The following is a 17425-nucleotide window of genomic DNA, read 5'->3' as shown; positions in this document are numbered from 1 at the left end:
TGTTTCTGACCTGTTTCACTGCAAAGCTCAAGATCACTTGTACTGAGGTTAGCATGTCAAGAGTGAAGGATAAATGCTTCCTTTGTCCAGAATAAGAAAAGTCTAAAATAATACTATAATGTACAATGTTTCCATCTAGATAGCAAAGACAGACTAGAATACCATCGTTAGTGGATAGGATATAGCCTAATTTCAGCTTATTTGAAAGAGGGGACCAACTGCTCAGCAGATGAAAGTTGGTGTAACTTTACACAGACTGGAGGATCCAAATCTGCATTTATTCAAACTAAGCTGGGATTGTTTAGCCTGGAGAAGAAGAGGCTCAGGGGTGACCTCATTGCTGTCTACAACTACCTGAAGGGAGGCTGTAGCCAGGTGGGGGTTGGTCTCTTCTGCCAGGCAACCAGCAACAGAACAAGGGGCCATGGTCTCAAATTGTGCTGGGGAAGGCATGGGCTTGATATTAGGAGGAAGTTCTTGACAGAGAGAGTGATTTGCCATTGGAGTGGGCTGCTCAGGGAGGTGGTGGAGTTGCCATCCCTGGAGATGTTCAATAAGAGACTCAATGAGACAGTACCATGGTCTAGTTGACTGGATAGGGCTGGGTGATAGGTTGGACTGGATGATCTTGGAGGTCTGTGATCTTGGAGTACTGTGTGCAGTTCTGGAGCCCCCAACACAAGAAGGACACGGAACTGTTAGAGCAAGTCCAGAGGAGAGCCACGAAGATGATCAGAGGGCTGAAGCACCTCTGCTATGAGGACAGGCTATAGGAGTTAGGGCTTCGAGGACACCTTATAGTAGCCTTCCAGTATCTGAAGGAGGCCTACAGGAAGGCCAGGGAGGGACTACTAACAAGGTCTTGTAAGGATGGGACAAGGGGTAAAGGGTTTAAACTTGAAGAGGGGAGATTCAAACTAGATGTTAGGAAGAAGTTCTTTACAGTGAGGGTGGTGAGACACTGGAACAGGTTGCCTGGGAGGTTGTGGATGCTCCCTTCCTGGAGGTGTTCAAGGCCGTGTTGGGTGAGTCCTTGAGCGACCTGCTCTAGTGGGAGGTATCCCTGCCTATGGTAGGGGATTGGAACTGGATGATCCTTGAAGCACCTTCCAACCTAAACCATTCTATGATAAGTCTGTGCCATTCCATTAATTTGCTGTTTAGGATAAACTCTGCTGTATTAACTATTTTTGCCTCTTCTTGCTCTCACCTCTTGTTCCTTCACCCTGACTGACTTCTGCACTAACCTTGGCTGAGTAGACAACAGTTGGGGCCTTTCTGGCTTTCTCTCTGTGGGAGGAGATGTGGCATTTGGATCTGGATGATCTTTGAGGTCCCTTCCAACCTAAACCATTCTATGACCGTCTCTTCCAACCTGGTTGATTCTGTTTCTAAGGGACGTTCTGTTCCAGTAGCAACTAATACCTATTAGAAAAAAATCCTGTAAGATTAATTTTCTGGTCTAGTCATGAGGACCTGAAGAAGGAGCTGCCTGAATGAGCAAAGGGAAGGACTTGCATCTCAAGTAATACAGTACAGATCTGAAAGAAGCTGGAGTAGATTCCAAGGGGAAAGAAAAAACCTAATATTTTCATAAAATTCTTCATTTTTAAGTTGGAGAAGAAAAAGAAAAGCATCCAGACTGGTATGAGCTATGAAATTTCACAGAATCACCCCTGTCTTCAGAGGGACAGTCAGTCAAAGATTTCAGGAACTGGCAAAATTACAGCTTCCCAGAAAAGCTTGTTTCAGATGCTGAACAGTGTCATTGGTTTAGCAAAAAGAATCAAACAAAACCCTACAAGCCCCCCAGGAAACAAACAAAAAAAACCCAACTTTTCCTTTTTATCTATTTCAAACCAGATTAATTTCCAAAGGCTGCTTTTCCCCATGCCTTTCCCTGGTAGCACAAGGAGCCAGTTAATTTCTAGCATCACCTTTTGGATAAGCTATGGTAAGTTAAGCAGATTGAGAGAGATGTTTAAATATCTAATGTTGATGCTTTCCTTTCCCATGCCTACTTTTTTAATACAGTGTTGAGAAACTGAACACTAAAGCTACAGTCCCATGACTAATCTCTGTGGCACCATATGCACTGCTAAAGCCATCATCCTGTTCCCATTTGTCTGTGATCATGGAGCATTCCCAGATGTTCTCCAAAAGTTACTGCAGACCAGCATATGGTCTCTCATTGTGCTGCACATATACTGAATGTATTTTGTAACAACCTTTCTGTGTAAATTAGGAAAATGCATCCATTGCTTTGTGAGGGCTGCATTTCCATCCTTCTACTTTTCCCACCTCTCGGGGGTAGTGCATGCAAAAATAGATAGCGAAGGCAAGAACTGTGTCTTTACATGTATCTGCAGGGCAGCTAGTGTGCTTTGGACAGCACAGTATTATTGACATTAAATACTATTAAAAAAACCAAACATTTAAAAGATATGCAAAACCATCATAAAACCCACTGATTACCAAAAGTCTGTCAAAGCAATTAAACTGGTCTAGCAAGGGATGATTGTGACAGTCTGAATACAACACCCACGGGAAAAGGTAAGAGCTTGTTTTACCTACTTACAAACCACTGAGCAGGATATATGTAAGAGGACTGAGAAAAGCTGACAATAAGATTAGTATATTCTCCTTGCCCCAGCTGATTGAGACAAATATAATCTCTGAGCTCTATGATCAGCATTTGTAGTTGTTTAATTTTGTGCTAGTTGTGACCTTTGTGATAACCAATAAATAACTCCTCAAGGAGAGGGCATAAAAAAAGATACCATGTGTGGTATTTCCTTTCTCTGGCTGAAACTGCCCAACAGCTTACAGTGAGATTAATAGTCATGCTTTTGTACCTCACTTTGGAGAATCATGACAGCATGATTGAAATGGTGGTGCTCTAAGGTAGCAGAGGTGCCATAGAGCTGAGCCAAGGCTGATCCGCTCCTGAAACAGAACACAGGGAGTCAACAAATACCACTTGTCTGCTTACGAAGCAAGTCTCAGAGACAATTTGGTAACAAAAGCATGAAGAGACATTCTCCCTCTCTATTTCAGCAACTGCAATTAAGACTGTTGACAAGATCAAATTATTACCAATTTAAAGCTAGATACAAGGCATTTACATTTGCTGAATATAATCACCTGACAAAAGATTTTCCTGGAAGTACATGGCATTTGGTGATGCACCTTTCAAAGTGCCTCAGTAATGCAACAGCACAAGTGCAGTGGGGTCCTTGAGCGAGGCTGTTCTGCTACTACTTTCAAATTATTCATAGGTACAAATGCAATTAAATAATATTATTTTATTAATTTATAATTATATTTATAATTAATTATTAATTCATAAATACAGTTCCTTGCAGCAGATGATTGCAAACCCCTCAAACACAACAACAATAAAAGGCAAGCTCTACGTAAAGTCACGCACTTAAAAAATACTAAAGGAAGCAAAAGCACAAGTTAGAGCAGTGAATACAGCAGCTTAGCATCTCTTTAGAATGCATTTTCTTGTCATGTTTATTGTGTAAAATAAAAATGGCTTTAAAATGGACATTTTTTTTTTTTAAGTTTAAAGAGCAAAACCATACGGAACACCTTTAAAAAATTGTGAGTTGTTGGGAAGTAGAGAGAATGTGGCTTGGTTTTCAGAATCATTAGTGTTCTCCATGACTTCGCTCCTGGGACCCAGCCTAAAGTGACAAGATAGGTTTTTCTATCCAAAGAAATGAAAATAGCAGATTATACTAGAGACAAAGAGAAAGAGCCTCTTAGGGGCATATACTGTAAAATTGTGCCATGCTGCTATTTAATTATCAGAAGCTGCTATATTAGAGAGATGGATGTGCAGGAAACACCATCCCCAGAGAAGGTGGTGTTGAAATATATAACAGAGCCATTTCAGACAACTGTGATATTACCTCCATCATATACCTCTTGAACTTTCATCACACACAACAGCACTGAAGATAAAGTAGGAAAATGTGATGCCTAAATTTATGTCAGGTTAGAGGAGTAAATCATAGCTGCTGTTATGAAAACTACAGCTTCTGTTTTTTATGGATGTTTTATACCTGTGTGGTAATGTTTGTCTTTTGTTAAAGATTTTTGACAATTTCTTTATGGAGTTGTAAAATAGAAGCCTCTTCTTTGTACTCCATTGTCAAACAACAAGTATAACTGATAGCAGTCTAATGCTGAAACCTCTGTCTTTAACTCAGGCATCTCTCTGTACAAGAGATACTTTGTAATGTCGCAGTGGAGAAGTGGTTAACTTAATCAGAGCCTAAACCGCTCAGAATGTAAATCCTGGGTCTCGTTTTTGTAAATTAGGAACATAAACATCAATCAGCTGAGCTTCCTTTCCATCTGCCTTGCCTTTTTTGATTCTCTTCAAGTCTCAGCTGCAAAAAGGCACCTAGCAGTGCTTGGTAACCTTTGCACCATGAGCTCCGTCTTTCGAACGCTGCAATTGATTTTCTTTGCTGTGGTGATTGAAGATCCAGACAGTGTCATTGTTTCATTGAGACTGTACAGCAACACCAATAGCTCAGGAAATGGCAGCTTAGCAAATATCAGAAGCCTCACTTTGAGTGATGTTCAGTGAGGCAGCATGCTCCTGGAAGTGCAGCAGCCCGTACACAGACACATTGCAGCAGAGTATTTCTGCGGAAGGTAGGAGGCTAACACAGCACCATGCTGTCTTTCAGATATCTTCAGATAACCATCTGACCACTTCCCCGTCACGCTGGAGGGTTAGCAGTAATGCAGAACAGACAAAGCTGCAAATGCACGCTGGGATCTGCAGGACAAGAGAGCCTCAACGTATCGTATTCTGACTGCAGAGGACCTGAGGAGCCAAGAAAACAACGTGGGATTTGGAGGAGTCTCTCTGTCTGACAGCCTTATTTCACAGCTTGGCCAGGATGTTGTCAGGGGACATTTCTTGTTGGCCTTCCCTTTTCTCAGGGAACACAGATTTTGGAAAGAATTTTACCTTTGCCAAGGGAGTTCCCTTATGACCACAGTGAGAAGTACCCTCAGACTTTGCACAAGCCTGCTTCTGCCCCACTGTATCTGAGGGCAGCAGCCTAGACGAGAAAAACACATACAAGTGAGGGCCACTGAATCAGGTCCTAAACAACACTCTGAAGAAAATAAGATCAATTTTTAGAACTGAAAACAGTCCGAAGAGCAAGGTTGCACGTAGGTGATGTAAGAATCTGTCTTTTAGATCCAGCGTTGTGTGCTGGTGGGTACTGACCATCGCAGGGGTGGCCAGCCCATTCCTGCCCACTGCAGCATGCTTCTGAACAAGCCCTGTGTGCTTTGGTGTATGGAGCAGGCCTGGGAGGAGGCTGTTCTAAGAGCCAGGACACTGTGCACTCCACAACTGACAAGCATGCGGTGGAGGCAACTGCTTCAGTCACCCACTGCAAGCAATATACATCAGAGCAGTATCCAGTGTGAAGGCAACAGTTTCATACTTCATAAACTAGGGATTACTTTATATGTGCTTGCCTATACTGCTGTGAAGTTCTTTGTGCAAGCATTTTATCAGTTTTACCTATTTTCCTCCTAATAGTGGCACAAAGTTTTGCTTATTGTCATCCATTCCAACCAGCAAGAACAGCTCAGACAGTGTCCGTGTTTCCTGGGTTGAGTAAAAGAACCAATAATATCTGAGATTGAAAAGAATGTCAAGTTTTGATGACATGTTTCAATAGGTGATGTCAGTTCAACAGCCTGGACAAGCCAGCAATTACCTAAAAGAACAGAGAATGATAAAGATGGATGGTCCCTTGCTAGGTACAAGAATAGGAATACTTGGCCTTGGCCTAGGAGGTCTGAAATGAATGCTTCATTCTTTATCCTGGTCACCTTTTGCTCTTCTGTGGAAGAAAAACAGATTAAAGTAATAAGAATTAGAAAACTTACTTGGCTTGGAAGGCATTGTTGGTTCCCCTGTGGTCAAGGTCATGACATAAGCATCCCACAATCAAAGCTAAAATTTCAATTTCAGTTAGAATCTCCTGAAATCCTGCAGTCTGAGAGCAGGGAGAAAAAAAAATTAAAAGGCAGCTGTAGCTATCAGTAGCAAAAGGGATAAGTAATGTTAGTCCATCGAGCAACAGTCAACTTTGTTTCGATACCATGAGCATTTGAGTAAGGAGAAGATAAATGTTTTATTGTCATATATATTCCCTGCTGTATATTAGATGGTTAGCAGAACAGATAAGGTCCTTGGAGTGATCTGTTATTATCTCTCTGTTGCACTTCTAGCATGCCATTTTTCCACTACCCAGAAGGCACTAAAGGCAAAAAGAGCTAAAAACAAACACCCATAACTACTAAGACAGGAACTGGAAGTTTCTATCAAATAAATACCACCTGAAATGAATTAAATTCTGAAGTTATTGTTCAGAGGAGTATTTAGACAGACTTCTTTAGTTCTAAGATGACCATGCCTACTGTCAAAGATAGCTGAGATATTAAATGAAAAGACCTATAAAAGAAGCCAGCTAAAATATACCCTGTGGAACTGTTACAAACTATTATGAGATTTGTTATCTGGGACACGTGAAATAAAGCAGCATGATTTAAAGAGGAAATATCTCAAATGGCATATTTCTGCTACAGATACCCACTTAAATTTGGGAGACAATTTTGAAAACTGCTGTACTGAAATTCCCCATGAGCAGCTCAGGCCAGATATGCCCCTGTGAATGGGGGAGCTGATCCTGTAAATATTCTATACCTCTCATCATGTATATTTGCCATAGTGGTGGTTTTCTGCCTGAACTGCCACCTGTTAGGAAAGAAAAGCTGGTATTAATGCCAGCCTCAGGCATCCTGAGCAGGAGGAGGTGCTGGAGCCTGCATGGGACATGGCTTTTTTTGCTGCTGTGTATCTTGCCCATGGCAGGAACTACTTCAGCTCTTCAGAAACATAAGGCTATGTTGTCTGCACAAATGACTGGCTGACCTGGAACACCACACAACACTTGTCTTTTCACAGTGCCAGTCTCCAGTGCCTCCTCAATTAGCCACGCAAAGGAAAGGAACTAATGTAAAAGGAAATAATGTAAAATACATTTGTATTTGAGGACCAAACCACTAACAATGGTAAGACTAACAGTGTGCAAGAAATCCTAAGTTCCACCAATTTTGAGTGGGGCATAATTTCACCCAGAAGCAAGAGGAGGATAAAGTGATACAAAGACAAAGTGGTGCCAAGTGAATATCAATGGGACTCATTGGCCCAACCTAAAAAATGCCAGTCAATTGATGCAACACTATGTGAAAGTTCTGCTCTTCACTCTGAAGACCACAAATTCTACTTAAACAAATGCATATTCAAATCCATGTAGCTTCTGCTCTGCAGTCTGTAATGTGGCTGTAGTTAATATTTAAGCAATACAGGGAGCCAAGCTCCCCCAGGTGCTAGGGAGTGCATTTCATAGGGAAGTCAGGAAGTGCAGGACTCACTGCAAAAGCTTTGTAATTATGCTCAAAGTTTATGTATCAAAAAAAGAGATGATCAAATATGAGAAGATTCCTTTCATGTAGAATCCATTAGTGCATAATGTCAGCTGAATATTCTCTGCATTTCTAGTAGTGTTCCTTACTTTAGTTTCAATAACAGCTACCCAGGCAGAAGAAATTCTCTAAAAAAATATTGATTTCCTTTTTTTTTTTTTTTTATTTTTAACATTGCTCTTAGATAGCAAATAATAAACACCTACTTTGAACAAAGAGTTAAAAACTAGGTTTGTAACTGAGAACATGCCAAGTTTCTATCTAGAGTAAACAATCACCACAAAGCTTAAACAGCTTAACATAGAAGTTTTACAATAAAAACCTGATGCTGTAATAAATATTCTTTAGTATAACACAAGCTTTGATTAAACTCAAGGATTCAATCTATATTGCAAATCTGGAAAGACTGATTAAGGAATTTATTAACAGCAGCAATATCTCAAAAAACAAATGCCACATTTTATTTAATCAAAAGTCTTGTCAGCGTTATAGTAAGGGAATATCTCCTTTGAACATAACACAGGAAAAAAAGAGGATTACATTTCTCCATTTTTTGAATCTACACAGAGAGAAAAAAAAAATACATGGCTGTAGATAACAGTGCAGTAAAATTTATTTTCACCAGAAAAGGAATGACCCATAAGTCATGAGTGGCAGAGTCTCCAGTGAGTTATGGAGGTCATTCTTTCATATGAGGAAATGAATTGCATTCATTATACCTTGCTCTACATTTATATGTCTTGCTATTAACACAACAGATGGGATTTTAATTTTGTATTGCTTATTTGTTCAGTTTACTTTTAGAAATAAGTACCAGTATGAGCCATGTTAAGCAAAGGCATTGAGAATGAAGCCTGGGCTTGGCCTTGCAGTTTATTCTTATGTGATGTCCTTAGCTCACAGCAGCAGTCTTGCATCAGTGCTTGTCTTCAGAATATTTGAGTGAGTCTGAAATACAGAAGTATGGCTCACAGGACTGGGCTTGTAACTGTTCCTTGTCTGACTGGAGACAAAATGCGTACTTAGAGATATAGGAACATACTTTAGGCAGAAGGCTCACCCAGGAGTCGTTAACAGTGGTTACTGGTTTAAGCTTTGTTGGATTTCCATTGCTTAGCTCGTTCGACCCAGCTGAATTTTCCTTCTGCATTCAGTGGGAGCACAGTGAAGCCATGAAAGACTGCCATACTCCAGACAGAAATTACTGTGCTGTGCTAAGTCTGACCTGAAAATGACCTACAATACACCTATCGCCTTATATCTGTGGTGCAGTCAGTATTGCTGACTGTCACAGGGACATCAGAACTAGAGCACACTAACTACACAAACCAGTACCTCCTTGTTCATTGGAGCCTCCCTCTGATGGTCAAAAAATTTCCCCCTTTGTACAAGCGATAAAAACGAGGCACATACAATCATGGGTGGTTCCCCCCAAGGCAAACACAGTAAGAGTAAGCTTTATGCTATTGCTAGTCTCTTGACTTTCTCTTTTGTGTCTTTTTTCTTCTCCTCTCTGGAAGGGAGAGCAGCCCAAGCAGATCATACAACTGAACTTTGTTCTCAGTCAGAGCCACAGCGAACCGAGATGGACCACAGGCACATGCCTCAAGCCCTGCATGTGGAATTGGTCGTTCGGTTTATTACCAGGAGTGTGGGTAATGAAATGAGCTTGGCTTGAACACCCCGGATCACCCCCCGCAGACGGCTGTGCCCTTGTGCTGATGCTGAATGCAGATTATGCTTTGAGAACCACAGTCAAAGCAGTTTATGTCTGAGGCTTCACCGACTTGCTGGTGGCTGCTGAAGCAGCAGGGTTCTGCTCTCTCCCTGCTGACTGCCAGTGCGGTTAGTCAGCCCTAGCTGAGGTTGGGAAGTGTAACCCACGGAAAGAACAGCCTGCCCAAAACCTGACCTCGGAGCTCCACCTAGAGGTCCTCACCGGTGAAACCTGTGGACTCCTCACCGCCTCGGCAGAGTTTGCTAGGAGTTAATCTGATTAATTCCCAGCTGAACTGCACGACCTGACTTTGCCCTCACTCCTCAGAGTAAAAACCTTTTCATTTTTCTATAGCTGAAGCATATCAAGCTTGTAAACCTTTAAAAACTACTTGTGCCCACACATTACCGTGAGAGTACATTAGAGATTATTAGAAACTGCCTACTGAAATGTTACTACTGCTCAGCTGAACAGCATCACTCCCAAAAGAAGAGGTGACCTTTCTCTCTTTGTTGAATGTCTCCATTTCCTTTGTCTCATGGTGTATGGCACAAATCTATCAATGCTCAGAGAGGCAAACCCACATAGCTGGGATAGAACTACCACTGGACAAATATCTACCTGCTAGGAGATGTCATACTCTTTTTTTCTCACCTGACACACAAAGTTCTGCCACAAAGACAATGCCAAATGTCAGAGGATAGCTGAGAACTCATACACAAGACAGCTGTTCTCTGTGAGCAGGAAACTATCTCAAGTCCACGTGACACAGTGCCAAAACCTGCTGTGAATGGCACAGGCCATGGAGTCTCCACCTCTACAGACATGGTTTAAATGCTAACCAGACTGCACAGACCAGTCAGCATTGAGAATGTAAACATTCACTGATTAAAAGTTTGGGAACAATTACATGATATCCCAGATAAATAAATACTTGCACAAATGCTCTTAATAAGTCCACTTTAAGGTTCACAATAGCTGACTCTGGCTGTTGAAACTGAACATGAAGAACAAATGGAAAAAGTTGAATTCTTGTCTGGAAATAAGGCAAACCCAAACTGTAAAGTAGAGTGAAAAGTGCTACATGCACACAGATGTATTGCTTCTCTTTTTATGTATTAAACAGGATATTAAACATCCAGGACCACCAAGATTTTATATATTGAAACATTTACAAGAATTAATTAGTCAAACATGGATTATTTCATCCAGTGTGGTGGTTGTGGTCTCTCTAGTTAGTGAGTAGCAAGTAAGGTGCTTTCAATAGAATTGTAGGCTAAAAGGAGCTGCATGGAGATGCATGTTAATAAAACCCAGAAGTGTTGGTGTCCAGTGGAGACAGAAGACTCATTTAGATCACTGTGTTGGAAAACTAAAAGGAGTTGCAGGTGCTAATGGAGATGCATGTTAACAAAACCCAGAAGTGTTAGTGTCCAGTGGAGACAGAAGACTCATTTAGATCACTGTGTTGGAAAACAATGCTAAAATGTTTAAAGTAATACCTTCTACAACCGTTTAGATGAAGCTGGATAAGGAGGTAATAAATATCAACACAATAAATACTTGTGGGGTTCTAATATTCCTTGGTTTTGTACTTCCCAATCCAAAATTCTGAACTAAATGTCGAATCGAAGACTTCCAAGAGAAAACCATTTTGGTAAGATCAAGGTCTATAATAACAAGCTCATTCCATTACTGCCTTCTGTTCTAAGTCACTTCAATGTGCCTGTGGTATCACTGTCAGTAAAACACTATCAGGTGTTGCCAAATGTGTATCACCTTAAGTTGAATAACTTCTGGGTGCATTTCTGTTGGAAATGAATGAGTATCATAACAAGTAGAAAGGAAATCAAATGTTGGAAAATGTTTAGACAAGTAAGGCAACATGACAGTGAAAGCTCTTAAGAGGACTGTAGCTGCATACTTACAGTTAACATGGCAAACATTAGCTGGCAGACGTTGAAAGCATGCCTCCAGTTGTGATACAAAACCATTCGATAGTTCTTCCTAACGGTCAAAAGCCACCTACACAGTGTCTGAAATGAAAAGTACAAACTGTATCAGGGCTGCTGAATGCGTGCAAATGGACAGAGCAGTGCCAAGACAGAAGCAGCAGATATCTCTGAAGCACAGATGGTTACCTCGTAGTCAATTTTAAATTTCTGGACCATTCCAAGCTCCATGAACATCCGCAGGGCTGCAGTAATCATGGCATCCACATCAAGTGAGAAGTCATCAAAATGGATGTCATCAATGCCAAGTTCTGACACCAGAGGGATGTCTGCTGCCTGAAAATGCCAGAGGGAAAGGGAAACTTCCAATTCAAAATCTGGGTCTTCTTTTCTATGTCACTCTTTACAAGAAACCATCCATATATCAGTTCTGAGCTGCCAATACATCCCTTGCTTGTTTTGAAAGCCAAGCAGTGGAAGTCTTTATCTGAGAAATACAAACACAGCAAGCTAACGGAGTGGGGAGAAGCTAGTGCGAGCAGGAAATATGCTCATCATCCCAGCTGGAGCACACATCCACCATTTAGATTGTGTGAGCTGACCACTTTACAGCTACTGCAGTAATACAATATATTCCAATGCAAATCACAGTGCTCTAAGGCAAAAAAACATCTGGACAGGCAACAGTTGGGAAATTTAATTGCTACCAGTCAGAAATGCAAAGGAAATACTGCTCTGCAGAATTTCTCATCCAAATGCCTTTAAATTCATACAAGCATACAAGTACCTTTTGCTTTACACTGTTTACTACCAAAGCCCAAACTATACAAGAAATGTCTGGCAGAAGCACTTTGCAAAGCAAAACAGAAATCATTTTCTGTATGCTGATTATGTAGTAAGTTAATAAAAAACAGCAAAAGCCTCAGATTGTGTTTTATTTGTGTAACAGCAGACTTCTGTTTATAAGAGAGGAACAGGCTTTCCATGCACAGAAAAAAGCTGTGGACATGGCTGCAGGACTGGCTGAGGTGCAGAGCTGCTCACACAGATGTGCTGTGGCTGGCCCAATGGCAGCTCCTGCAGGAACCAAGCACAAGTGCTGACAACACTCATGGGCTTGTTTGCCCGCCCTTATATTTTGGACTTGACACTCAACTCCCTAGAGAGGGCAGGTAGAGGAGGCCGAGTTTGCTGAAGGAATATCTGTTCTCTGTCTCCCACTGTGAAAAGAAGATGAGTCAGGTAGAACCCTTACAAAAGGGGCTGGATTCAACCCACAGGCCATGAGCTGGACCATGCTAAGTTAGTCAGAATTGCATGGAGTCAGCTAGCGTGGCACATCCAACTACTCGCCTGCATAAAACACTGATTTGTTCATGCAACCATAAGGTCACCTGCACAGTTACAGCTTCTATGTGATCACCTTATGGTTTCCTTTTTAAAAACTTGGGCTTTGAAATATTGCATCCAAACTTCAACAAGTTACTGAAATGTAAAAAGCCAAAGGTAAAGGGTTACCAAGGTAATTACTTTATGCAGACACTAGGCTGGTTTAGCTATACTATCTAAGAGAAAACAGAATCAAAGAATCAGTCAGGGCTGCAAGGCACCACAAGGATCATCTAGTTCCAATGCCATGGGCACCCTACCCTAGATCAGGCTGGCCAAAGCCTCATCCAGCCTGATCTTAAGCACCTCCAGGGATGAGGCCTCAACCACCTCCCTGGACAACCCATTCCAGGCTTTCACCACTGTCATGCTGGGGAACTTCCTCCTCATGTCCAGCTTGAATCTCTCTACCTCCAGCTTTGCTCCATTCCCCCTAGTCCTGTTACTACCTGACTTACCTAGTGTAAGTCTGCCATAAAATGGTATCGACATGTGGCAGTATTAACTTATTTGCCAGCTAGAAGAAAAGTCTTTCAGTGTAGGTGTAGCACCTGATAAAACACGCCAATACGACAGAAAGCCATGGTGTTATGACAGTGAGGTCAAGTGACATGGGAAATACAACAAACCCTTCAAGCCTGGTGTTATCGCAGGACACAGCTGAAGAACCTCTGTAGCATGCAGACAGAGATGTAACCTCTGCTAACTGCATGCTAGCTTTGTCTCCAATTGAATCAATTCCTCTGGTGTTTTTTGGTTGTTGTTTTTCATTTGATGGCTTTTTTTGGTGGGTTTTTTTTGGGGGGGGGTAGTGGTGTGTTTTTTTTGTTGTTGTTGGTTGTTTGTTTGGGTTTTTTTTTTGTTGTTTGGGGTTTTTTTTAATAATGACAGAAATATTTAAAATACTTCTGGGTGATCCCAACAGGAGTTGCACATCATCACTCTAAGATTTAGACAAAAAGCTATGTATTACTTCTAAGGTAAAGAAAGAAAATATGGCTAGGTGTGAAACAGGAATATTGGCCCAGAGACTCCTTGTCCAGACCTTCAGCAGTTTTGCAATAATGGTGACTTTTTAATCATTCAGTTGTTCTTCAGAGTGTTGGGGGATGCTCAAGATGCGTTTAGTGTATGAACACGCTCATTACATAGCAACTGCACTCTCTACAAAATGCTTCTGAGAGAATAAACACATCTATCCATTTTATTTGTTTCTTCCTTAGAGAGAACTTTAAATAATAAAGATGCAGTGAAAAAAAAAAAAAAAAGTGAGGAAAAAAAGCACTTGATTGTAAGTAGACCTACTTGAAGCTGTTTTGTTAAAACTATCTTTACAAATGTACTGCTGCATTTTTATTAACTCTGAAGTGGGCTTTGATTAAAATCTTTGCCCTGTTAAAGGAAAACAGATATTTTCCTTGCTGTTTTTTACTGGAAACAAACACTTTTACCAGGCTGCTGCAGTTCAAGGAAGAGCATTTGAAGCAGCTGCTCAGCTACAAATGTTTTTTTTTTTCCCTTTGACAAACAGTGGAGAAATAACAATATATTCCAAATCTATTACAAACTGAACAACAGGATATTAACAAACTAAGTCAAAAGCAATTTCTTCCTAAGTAAGTCTGAAACTTTTGAATATTTATGAGGTTTTACATTCCTAAATTTAACAGGAGTGCCATAATCCAAAATAACTGCTGAATTAATAGCCAGGAGATAACATTTGTATAAAAGAGCCATTTGCTTTACAACAGCAATAAAGGAAACAACAGAATTATGAGTGTTGAGACTAATTTGAATAATGTTTAAAAAATGATATGTTGTAGGGCTGCAGCAATATTCTGGCTGCACCTGGCATTGTCTGTCCTCAGCCTCTTATGCTGGAAATGTAGCAGTCCAGGGTTTATAGGAGAGCAGTCATTAAAACTTAAAATGACAAATATATAAAAATATTAATAATATGCAATATTAAAACACAGGCATAGTTGAAATTTTGCCTCACTGTAGGCCAAATTCCAGTGGATTTCTTCAAATAAGCAGCAATAACAGCACTCTCTTCCAAGAAAACAGAAGGGATGAAAGCGTCATGACAATAAGAGGAAGGGGCAAGCAATTAAAATTTAAGTTAGAGGGAAATTATTTTTTAAAGGCCCACAGTGATTTAAAATAACTTAAAAGGCTGGCTTGCTCGCTTGCTTTTCAGCATTCTGAACTTCAATTTCCTTTTCTAAAAGCAATTAAAGACATTATACTCTTTAGTCTTTTTACCCTGCAGACCAAGCAATTTCAGTGCTCTTCATCCTTGATAAAAAATCACACGACTGTTCTGTAGGGTAAATTAAAGCTGGATGTGCCTCCTCTGGTCACATCTCCATACCCCCTGGTATTAAAGCAAAACAAAAATAAAATTAAAGGAACCACAAACATGAGCTGGCCTTAACACAGGGAAGGAAACTGATCTTGCCTAATAAAGTACAAACTGGGCAGTTGCCAGACCAGGAAGCTATTGCCACCTGAAAAAGAGGATGTCAGAGGTAGGAGCTGTAGCTACCCCTTACTCATTGTAGCTACCCCTTACTCAGATGTGCAATGAGATGGGGTGGGATGGATACAGGAAGGAGGCAAAATGCCTTTGTACCCATTTCAGGGTTAGAGACAGGTTATTTTTTTTTTCCTCATTGCTCTTTCTTATCATCTAAATTGCTTCACAGTGTGGTTGGTATACATGAACAGCTAAGAGAGAGGTGACTGGTTGAGCCTTACCTTACATCAGCCATCACAAAAGAAAAAAAAATTGGTTATGTGCCATTAATAACCATCATAGAATAGAATCATAGAATCAACCAGGTTGGAAGAGACCTCCAAGATCATCCAGTCCAACCTAGCACCCAGCCCTGTCCAATCAACTAGACCATGGCACTAAGTGCCTCAGCCACGCTTTTCTTGAACACTTTCAGGGATGGTGCCTCCACCACCTCCCTGGGCAGCCCATTCCAATGCCAATCACTCTCTCTGGCAAGAACTCCCTCCTAACATCCAGCCTAGACCTCCCCCAGCACAATTTGAGACTGTGTCTCCTTGTTCTGTTGCTGGTTGTCTGGCAGAAGAGCCCAACCCCCACCTGGCTACAGCCTCCCTTCAGGTAGTTGTAGACAGCAACAAGGTCACCCCTGAGCCTCCTCTTCTCTAGGCTAAACACCCCCAGCTCCCTCAGCCTCTCTTCATAGGGCTGTGTTCCAGGCCCCTCACCAGCTTTGTTGCCCTTCTGATTGCAAAGGGTTCTTTTCAAGTCTCTGAGATACTTGCTTATATTTATAGCTGCAGATATCTTTTAAAATGTTTCTTTATAGTCAGTTATTAGCAGTAGTGGTCAAATTTTGCACTTCATATCCATGGAAGACCAAAGCTTGTTATGTTCCAGTCTTTCCAAAGGGAAAAAATCAAGTGTTTCAGATCAGGGATGTTTTAATGCCAAGCAATGTGACTTTTAAAGGCCTCTGTCTGTTACAGACTGCTGATGGCATCTCTCTGCCCTTCATGATGCTGAGTTAGCATCTCTTTTCCAATGACCAACTGCAGCAGAAGCAGGACAACAGCATTTAGAGGGAATTTAAAATCACTCACAGTAAAGGGAAGTGGGTGTGGAAGAGACTTAAAGTCTGCACCTGTATTATTCTCTAAGTTGTCATTCTAATTTTATTATCACAGTAGCATTAATGCTGCCTTCAAGAGTGAAATTGCCCAGAATCACAGAATCATTTGCGTTGTGTAATGGAGGGGTAATTAATTAATGTGAGGTGATATTTTTTCCAAAAGTAATATTGTTTATTAATGTTGATATTCAGGAGTCTCGCTCCCCTGACCACTAATTTTAATAATAATTGGTTCTTTGCATGGCCATGGAAACGTTCTACAGAGGAAAAACTAGATCTAGAAATAACTTGCAAAAATACATAAACGTTAATTGAACTGAAAGAGAAGTTTCTTGAGGTCAGTATAGCACTTGCAGTTAGTTATACAGCTTGTCCACTAGATGGACTCAAGGAGCTCCTTTCTGCTTATGACAGGAGGCAATGGTGAATTAAAAAAGGCTAAAGTCTGACTCATGAAGATAGCTGCAGCTTTGTAGAATCATAGAATCAACCAGGTAGGAAGAGACTTCCAAAATCATCCAGTCCAACTTATCATCCAGCCCTATCCCATCAACTAGACCATGATCATCCAAAATCATCCAGTCCAACCTAGCACCCAGCTCTGTCCTGTCAACTAGACCATGGCACCAAGTGCCTCAGCCAGGCTTTTCTTGAACACCCCCAGGGACGGTGACTCCACCACCTCCCTGGGCAGCCCATTCCAATGCCAATCACTCTCTCTGGGAAGAACTTCCTCCTAACATCCAGCCTATATCTTCCCCCAGCACAACTTGAGACTGTCCTCTTGTTCTGTTTCTGCTTGCCTGGCAGAAAAGACAAACCCCTACCTGGCTGCAACGTTCCTTCAGGTAGTTGTAGACAGCAATAAGATCTCCCCTGAGCCTCCTCTTCTTCAGGCTAAACAACCCCAGCTCCCTCAGCCTCTCCTCATGGGCGTTGTGTTCCAGGCCTCTCACCAGATTTGTCTCAACATCTCTCTTGAATTGAGGAGCCCAAAACTGGAAACAGTACTCAAGGTGTGTCATGACCAGTGATGAGTACAGGGGAAGAATAACCTCCTTTGTTCTACTGGCCACACTGTTCCTGATACAGGCCAGGATGCCATTGGCTCTCCTGGCCACCTGGGCACACTGCTGGCTCATGTTCAGTTACTATCTACCAGTTCCCTTTCTTCAGCC

General features: G+C 41.3%; 1 protein-coding gene across 1 annotated transcript in view; it reads right to left on the bottom strand.

Annotated features, from left to right (window-relative positions):
* PDE11A (phosphodiesterase 11A) overlaps positions 1 to 17425 on the bottom strand; it is a 151465-nt gene that overhangs the window by 28582 nt on the left and 105458 nt on the right. The window contains exons 11-14 of the mRNA XM_064162095.1: positions 11398 to 11544; positions 11185 to 11292; positions 5938 to 6047; positions 2856 to 2946 (exon numbers count right to left, since the gene is read on the bottom strand). Coding sequence (XP_064018165.1) covers positions 2856 to 2946; positions 5938 to 6047; positions 11185 to 11292; positions 11398 to 11544 — 456 coding nt within the window. The remainder of the gene's footprint in view (positions 1 to 2855; positions 2947 to 5937; positions 6048 to 11184; positions 11293 to 11397; positions 11545 to 17425) is intronic.

The sequence above is a fragment of the Pogoniulus pusillus genome, chromosome 2, assembly GCF_015220805.1.
Source record: "Pogoniulus pusillus isolate bPogPus1 chromosome 2, bPogPus1.pri, whole genome shotgun sequence".
Lineage (NCBI taxonomy): Eukaryota > Metazoa > Chordata > Aves > Piciformes > Lybiidae > Pogoniulus > Pogoniulus pusillus.
The sequence above is the reverse complement of the archived record's forward strand: the minus strand, read 5'-3'. Positions and strand labels throughout refer to the sequence as shown.